At 35.1% G+C, this 8,691-nt stretch overlaps 1 protein-coding gene across 2 annotated transcripts; it reads right to left on the minus strand.

Annotated features, from left to right (window-relative positions):
• Positions 1-770: 770 nt before the first annotated feature.
• LOC113308892 (probable LRR receptor-like serine/threonine-protein kinase PAM74) lies at positions 771-2,536 on the minus strand. Of its 2 annotated transcripts, XM_026557345.1 has the most exons (7): positions 2,353-2,536; positions 2,102-2,234; positions 1,931-2,002; positions 1,780-1,854; positions 1,596-1,676; positions 1,206-1,492; positions 771-1,095 (listed from the first exon to the last, which is right to left on the minus strand). In XM_026557345.1, the coding sequence occupies exons 1-7, from the start codon at positions 2,483-2,485 to the stop codon at positions 992-994; spliced, it is 885 nt and encodes a 294-aa protein (XP_026413130.1). In that variant the 5' UTR covers positions 2,486-2,536; the 3' UTR covers positions 771-991. The 2 variants fall into 2 exon arrangements, with proteins under 2 accessions (XP_026413130.1, XP_026413131.1); XM_026557346.1 differs by lacking the exon at positions 1,931-2,002.
• Positions 2,537-8,691: the final 6,155 nt, after the last annotated feature.

Consider the following 8,691-nt stretch of genomic DNA (forward strand, 5'->3'; position numbering starts at 1 on the left):
TCTTCCTACACGCATAAAATTAAATTTTGTATCCAGAAAGATAGAATTGATTTCAAATTTTCTACTAACGTTATTATGTAACAGAAAATGGAACTGGGGTTCACGCATGGCCGGCTTTGGATAGCCATGGGACAACTATATGGCCAAAAGATATACTCACAACAGCGCGTACTTCGGTTCCCTATCAAATATTTGTGCACTATACTTAGGGTCACCAATCACGAGGGAGGTATTGGGTGAAGGGGTAGATTTTTGGTCGAGCTTGTAAGTTTTTGGAAGTCAACGCGATCCCTTCCATTTCATTCTTGATTCCCTCAGGCTTTGAGCTCGGCAGCTTATAGTGCACATTTTTAGGTCAGGGTAAAGAATCCCAGACTAAGTCATGTGGAAGATTGCAGATCATCGGTAGATTTTAGGCAGTACAGGATATTACGGCACGAGACATACATTGTATAACAATACTACATAAGCAGATGAACAAGTAGATTAGAGAAATTTTTGCGTATCCATCCTGATCTTCACAACCTCTTCATAATTTGGGAATGACTATATCACTAGCCACTCCGGATACTGTTTTCCACTGTCCCCAAAACTAAAACATCATGGAACTTATTGGAACGTGGGGTTCCCACTGTCTAATCGGTTTTGACTTTTTATATTCTGTTTCAGGGCCATATATATGTTTGTCAACTCTATAGGTACACTGCATCATGTTTTATTTAAGATGGTACCCAACATCAAAAAGTCGAATCTTTTGGTGTATACGGTCATAAGCAACTCCCTGTCTATTTTAATTATCAAAACTCAAAAGTACACTGACATCAGGGAATGTGTGCAAATGTGACATTCCGATCCGATGTTATGAACTCCCAAGTCCCAAGGCATTTTTCCTTATTAATAAATTGCACAGCAAGCTTATAAAGAATATCCAACAATTGCAAAGGATTCGAATACAACAAGTTGACTTAATATAAGCTCCAATCATAGTAGCTTAAACAGTTGGGTGCGTTTGTCGGTCGGTGTTAACTCCTTGATCGTCCGGTAAAATGTTTTCCGCTGCACCCTCAAGGTCTTGCAAGTTCCCATTCGTTTTCCCTATACACATAAATCATGCATATTGATATTAGACCTAAATTGAGGAATCATTTATGATTAGAAAACAATTAGGATAATAGCATGTTGATTGAAGTTGTAATTGTTTGAACCTGCAGCCGCGGCAGCCTTTCCCTTTTGGTGATTGATAGCTAGAAATCCAACAACAGCCCAAAAAATCACAAAAATTGGAATTCCAGTTCCAAGTGCAATTGGCACCGTTTTCTTTTTACTGCTTTTTGTTCGCGTAGGAGTAAAACTATTAGTGGTTGATGTTTCTTCAACTGTCCCCGGTGAAGTTTCCCCATCTGTTCCCGGTGAATTTCTTGTTCCTGTCCCTGTCTCTGTTTGAGCTGGACATACGGCTTCATCTGAAAAACACAAACCTGTTGCCGGTAACCTAAAACAAAACAAAACAAAAAAGGCAAATCAAGTTTCATTTTAAGGGTATAACTTGAACAATCTTTACAGAAATTAACAGTTCAATGACGATGTTCACTTACATCAACTGTAGCGTTTTATTGTCCAATCTTTTCTTTAATGACATAGGTACTGTCCCATAGATAGAAGTACCCACCAAATACCTAAGGGAATAAAAAGAAAAACAAATGATTCATAAATAGCCAACTATATATACAAAAGAACATGTGATGTGAGAAATTCATTTGAAGTAGAAGGAAAGCTTACAGCACTTTGAGTTTAGGGAAGTTGGCAAGAAAATCCGGAAATTCCCCTCCCAAGAGGATATTAGCGCCTAAATCTCTGCCAAATTTAATTAACCATTACAAAAAGAGAATAACTAAATTAACTGACTAATATAGTTTTTGTTACTGCTCACATTTTTTCAAGTGCATCCATGGCACTAAAATCTGGGAGATTTACACCAACTAATGAATAACCATGGAGATTTCTATAAATTCATAGTTGAAATTAAAGATCGTTAGTATATAAAATTACTGGACAAACGAGAAATGATATGAAGAGCGAATGACTGGAGTTTTTGTCATACATTTCTGTAATTCGAGGGGTATCATCGGAGCTGCACGTAACCCATAAATATGATCCAGGCTGACATGGATCTCCGAGTGACATTGCCGCAAGTGTAAAAGAAAAAGTATCCACTAACAACTGTATCGCCATCGCTGATAAGATTATGCATTCGAAAAAATTTAAATGAAGGATCAAATTAAGAGATGTACTCAATTATCTGAAATGGGTAAAAAGTAAGATAGTGTAACATAACAGTCTAGAAAGCTATACCATCAGTTGAATTCGTTTTGCCGGTTACTGTTGAATTTGTTTCATCTGTCTGTGCAGACACCGTCAAGAACAATAGAGATGACAAAGACAATACTGATAATAAACGAATAATATTCTCATTAGCGCTCTTCATGGTAGTATCGATAACTAAGCACAATAGTACTGAGAATATGATATGAACAAAGAAACAAATGACTACTACTTGATCAGTATCTTATGATATGCTATTTATAGCTTTAATTAATCTTCATTTGATCCAAGTTTTGACCAAATTAATTATATACTATTAAGTTTGAATTTGCGTTAATAATTGGAGAATTAATTAAGTTGGCGAATAATAATGTTTCAAGTTGCATGGGTCTGAAACACCATGTGAAGGTAATCTCACGGATTCAGCTGCATTGATTTTTCCCCCTATCTCGAGCAGAATTCTGACCTGTTCAAATTCACAGCGCTTTGACAACCGAACGAATGATTGCATACTGTATAGGATCTGATCTGTTTTGTTTTCATTGTTTTTGTTCAACTTGATGAGGATTTCGAAGACTTTCTGGCTTTTTGGTGATAAATCATAAATGCAGCAAGGGATTAAGTTAATGCCTGTATCTTCCTACTTACATTGTAACTTGATTAAACTATTGTGTTCGCATGATTTCTGATCATGTGTGAGAACTTTCATATCTATAAACGGACAAATTTTGAATTAGTTAAATCTAGAAAATGACATAAGTAATATACTACAAATGTTGACCAATTCAAAAACCATTATACATTACTTGATTACAGTTACTGAGCAAAGTAAGAAGTTCACTAAGATGATTGTGTACATGACATGACTGACTAGCCGCTGGGGGTGTAATTTGGGCCGGGTTGCCTAGCCCCTTGATCAAAGAGGGCGGGCCAACTTACCCCATTTGTTAAGTAGTGCAGGCCTGTTTTAATTACTCACCATCTGTATTCTCTCCTCTTTTTTTTACAGAAAATCTTAGGCTCTAGAAAAAGACGGAAGAGGATCCACAAGAGAGTTAGTGACCAAATATCTACTACTTTCCCGAATTGAGTTCTTACATGATAAAGCCAAATTAAAGGAGTTTAAGTTTTGTAGTCTATGAATAACTTTAAAACCAACTAAAACACAAGAAATAAGTTGAAGTCCTCGATGGATTTTTTCCATAATTCTCCTGTCGCCTAATTCTTTCATGATAACTGCGATGAAAACGACGATGAACTGCATTATGGTATAGAGTGTTGAAAGGAACTAAGATATCCATTGATTCGGCTTGAATTTCTAAGTTGGAGAGGAAACTTTAACTCATTTGTTGTTAAATTGCCCTGCAGCTATCCCTGTTTGGACCCTCTTGCTTGGTCCAAATCGTGGGATATTTGATCATACCACTGACTTTGTGGATTGGCTAAATTCTTGGTTCAGTCCGGTATATGGAATGAAAAAGTTCTGTCAAATCCGGAACTCGGTTATGATAATAAGTTTGCAAACCGGTTCGCGTACCGGAACTCGGTTATGCTACGAGATGATTTGCATTTGATCAATTCTCAAAAAACACCAGTCTTAATTGATCACATGATTGTGACTCAAGATTAATGTCTTTGTGTTCATAAAGATGAGTGTTAAGCTTTTAAGTTCAAACCAGCTAGTTTTGGTTAACCATGTTGGACATAGTCTTTGTACATGGTTCGGTTACGGTTTACCTAACCAGAGTGTATATCTTGTTTATGTGAATAAGATTCAAAGTTTTCATCTAATGATGAATATTGTTTGTTTGGTTCCAAAGCTATCTTAGCTTAAACCTAACGCAATCTATGCTTCAAAATCTATATAAGGGGAACTCTTGGAAACCGGGATCTTTGAATCCTGACAGTACTTTTTGGTGTGTCCTAGTTGTATCTAGAGTCATCCTCTCCAGAAACACTTTTAGGGTTTAACGACTATCAAAGACTTCATTGGGATTCGTGAAGCCAAGTCCACTTATCTTTTATCTTGATAACTTGAGTATTCTGATCTTTTTCGATTGTCGGTTTATAAATTGAATAAGATAGATAGAAATCACAAAGTTCTCTTCGTCTCAACTTTGTGATTCTGTAAGTTTTATACTTGTGAGGTGAATAATAATCTAGAATGCACTTCGGGTTGCATAAGTCTAGATTTTGAGGATAACTAGAATTTTTTCAAATTGCTATCGATTTTCATCACCTTGATCCTACGTATGATCTGATCATCCGTTTCGATCGTAAATCAGGAAATCAATTATATAGGCTTAATATGTGGGAGACAGACTTAGTTTAAATTCTTCAATTGAGTTGAAGCAAATCTTAGTTGGTGTAAAGTCATCTAAGGGAATCAATTGTGCGGATTCCTGTTGGGATTCAAGAGGCGTAAGAAGCGCGACTATACCTGAATCAGTGGGAGACTGAGTTCAGACTCAACTACATTCCAGACCAAAGTTAATTGGTAGTAGGACCGTGTCTATAACGGCTTAATACAATTTTGTGTTTAATATGGACTAGGTCACGGGGTTTTTCTGCATTTGCGGTTTCCTCGTTAAAAAAATTTCTGGTGTCTGTGTTATTTATTTTTCCGCATTATATTGTTTATTTTTATAATTGGAATATCACAGGTTGTACTTTGATCAATCAACGTAGATAAGTCTGAACTAGTTTGTTGGATACGACTTGATTGATCCTTGGACATTTGTCTTTGGTACCGTCCAAGAACTCTCTTTGTAATTAGGTTCACAGATTCAATTCTGGAGACGTTTCAAATCGCAAGAGAAATGGAGATATAACTCTAGTCACTTTCCTTGATTTAGTTTTACTCTCGGAGTTGTGTTGAGTTTGTCCATACAAATTTCCTACGAAAAAGTTAGTGATGTGTTTTGGTAACCCTAGTGTTTTCAAAATGAAAGTTGGTATTGTATAGAAAAAACAAGAACATACCGACAAACGGATACAAAGCCGGCATTGATATGCAATAGGAAAATGTCTATTGTTGTGTGAAATTCAATCAGAGAATTTTTTCTTGTTACTCCCACAACTGGCATTGATATCAGACTGGAAAAAAATACCGGAACAACATCCCGGCATTGTAAAAAGAGTCGACAATGCCGGCCATGGTAAAAATTTAGATAGAAGTTGTTTGTACACAGCCGGTGTAGAAGTAAACATGCACGTCAATGCCGAAATGGGACATGAAAAATCTGGCGATTCAAACCATATTTTTAAGCATGGTATTCATCTTAAAAACTATACCGAGAACCTATACCGGCATGGCATTCATTCGAAATCCAAAACCAGTTCACTTTGCGGCAGAGTCTTTAACATAAATTCAAAGCCGACAATAATTGCAACTGAAACTTTTCAGTTAGGCTTCGTGATCCTAACCTAAACCCAATATTAAAACACTCATAAAAGTTTTTTGAATAACTTACCTTCTCGTAGAAGCCATTTGATTGAGAATTTGATCGTGTGATTCGTCTTATTTTTCAACAGCATTAACGTGTAACCTATCTTCGAGTACTTGTTGAGCTTTCGATTTTAACTGAGCTGCAACTCCCACTTGTGGATCAGGTTTAGGGTTTTGAGTTCATTTACGAGAGGCATTATAATCTACGAATTTTAGAGCAATGACTAATCGACGATGAAATCGTCGGATGAAAGATGAATTATTTTGTTCTCAAACACAATGGATCCGGCAGAGAAGAGATAATAGGGATAATGATTTTTGGTTTTAGATTTAGATTTAGGTTTTATTTGGTTTGAAAGGTACTATAATAATTTTTCTAGATTTTTAATTAATGCAAAGGGTAACTTAGTAACTTCGCCTGTGAAAATAACTTAAGGTTGGGAGAATTGATTTATATCCCCATATATCCCCCAATTATGCATTCATATGAATACCCATTGGTTTTCACTTACGTTAACTTTAACATGTTTGCTTTTTAATATCGCTTAAAGATGTAGATAGGTACTGTTCCAGCGAGAATTTTATTTGTAGGAAATACCCCATGGTCCTAGAAATAATATATTAGAGTGAATTTGGTCCAGTGACCTAGTTAACTGTCTGTTTGGTCGTTTTATAAAATATATATTATTGTTTGGTCCTACAAATTATTGTTTGGTCTTAGATTACGTCATGGATAATGTAATTGTTGTTTGGTAGTGGCAGAAATATCCTTTTGGATTAGGACCATATACATAGGAAAAGTCAAGAGAAAATATCTTATTTCCAGATCTACTTTCTCTCTCCTTTTTTTCTTTTTTTGTTGTTGTTTTTATTTGCAAACGATGAAGAATTTTTTCTAAGGTTTTTATGAAGATGATAAAGATTGATTGTGGCAGACGATGATTTTTGTTTTTGTTGTTGTTGTTATTAAAAAAAATGAAGATTGATTATGAAGATTGTTTTATGAAAGTGATGAAGATTGATTTACGAAGATTTTCTTTCTGTTGTTGTTTGAAGACGATGAAGATGATTAAACGCATTTTTCTGCTGCTGATGATGAAGACGATGATGAACGACGATGATTTTTGGGTTTTTTCTTCTATGTTGCTGCTGTTGCTGTTGAATATGATGATGAAAACGATGATGTTGTTGTTCGTAGCTTTCATGTAAGTTTCAGATCTAAGAAAAACCTTTGAAATTCTTTGATTTCTTCATCATTTTCTTTTTCTTCTTCTTCATCATCACTTGGATCTCTGTTGTTGAAGATGATGCATACGATGATTTTTGATGAATTTCATTGATTAGAATGAACTCTATTGAAGAATGATGAAGACGACGAATTTCATCTAACAAAATGAACTCTGATTTTTTTTGGTTTTTTTTGTGTGTTCATGTCAAAGAATGAACTCTGTTTTAGATCTTGAATTATTAGGTGTTCATCTTAAAGAATGACCTCTGTTATAGGTTTGAACTAGTTAGTTTTTGATAGGTGTTCATTGTGATGAATGAACTCTGATTTTTGTTCATAATTATGAACCTTTGATTGGGTGTTCCTTTGAAAGAATGAACTTTGTTTTTTTTGTTCATAGTAATGAACTTTGATTGGGTGTTTATTTTGACGAATGAACTCTGATTTTTGTTCATAATTGTGAACTTTCATTGGAACTCTAAATCATATAGGTTTTATTAGGTGTTCATTCGAAAGAATAAACTCTGTTTTCATATAGGGTTTATTAGGTGTTAATTTGAAAGAATGAACTCTTATTTTTATTCATAATAGTGAAGTTTTTGTTATGTGCTCATTTGGAAAAGTGAACTCTGATTTTTTGTTCTTAATAACGAAATTTTTGTAGAATTTTAATGAAGTTCATAGAATATAATAAAGTGTAAAGTTTTCATGAAACAAAATGAACTCAAATCTACAAAAGCCTGATAGTTCATCAAACAGAATGAACTGCTACAAGAAAATAAGTGAGAATTAACACGGAAGGGTATTTTGGATCATTTAATATTTTCAAATAATTATGGACCAAACAGGAAACACTTTTTCCCGCTGGACCAAATAGTCTTGGGACTACCTAAAAAAAGACCAAATGATTATTTTCCAATTTTATTTGCCAAATTCCTACAAGTAATTACGAAAAACAAGCTACTGGAAATGATATGATATTATTATCAAGCCCTTCCTACTTGCATTATAGCTTCAACTATTGTGTTCATATCATTCTCGGTTAGGTGTTCAGAATTTTGTATATCTGAAATGGAAAAATTTGATTAGTTAAATTTGCAAGATGGCGTAACTAATACATTACAGATGTTGTTAAAATAGTTTGAGCAACTTCAAAAACCCATTACACTTATTGATCCTGGAAAAATGGAAGGAAGTTCACTATGCTGATTGTTCAAATTGGGCTGAACCTGGCCTCTAGCTCACAGTCCAGGCCAGCACTTAACTTGTATTTTATCATTTTATGTGAGTGTCAAATATTATTGTAGGGGCGAAATATCGCACCTCTTAATTCTATGCGAAGTTGTCGCTTCATTACCAAGCGAAGCCAATCGCACAAAGGATACCAAAGATGACATCACATAGTCACACTAAAAGCATGAAGAGTCATGCGACAATGAAGAGCACGTGCGAGAACAACCAACGTGAGTGTGCGAGAATAGCGCACGCCAGATCCGAAAATAGGGGAAATATTAGTTGTACCCCACTACATGTTAGTTGTCATGCACTATGTAAACGCCTATATAAAGAGAAAGGCATGAGAGAGAAAGGGGGGACACACATCTTTGTAGAGAGACACCTTTTATATAGAGAGACTTTATTTTATTTATCATCTTCTTCCCCAAAAACTAGATCTAGAGATCCAAATACCCAT

The sequence above is a fragment of the Papaver somniferum genome, chromosome 9, assembly GCF_003573695.1.
Source record: "Papaver somniferum cultivar HN1 chromosome 9, ASM357369v1, whole genome shotgun sequence".
In the NCBI taxonomy this organism is placed as follows: domain Eukaryota; kingdom Viridiplantae; phylum Streptophyta; class Magnoliopsida; order Ranunculales; family Papaveraceae; genus Papaver; species Papaver somniferum.

Bases quoted from the DNA above. Each gene is read 5' to 3' on its own strand.
- LOC113308892 (XM_026557345.1), bottom strand. From the start codon at position 2,485: ATGAAGAGCGCTAATGAGAATATTATTCGTTTATTATCAGTATTGTCT. The intron at 2,235-2,352 runs GTATAGCTTTCT...TAATCTTATCAG, and splicing joins CAAAACGAATTCAACTGATG to CGATGGCGATACAGTTGTTA. The intron at 1,855-1,930 runs GTGAGCAGTAAC...TAAATTTGGCAG, and splicing joins ATGGATGCACTTGAAAAAAT to AGATTTAGGCGCTAATATCC.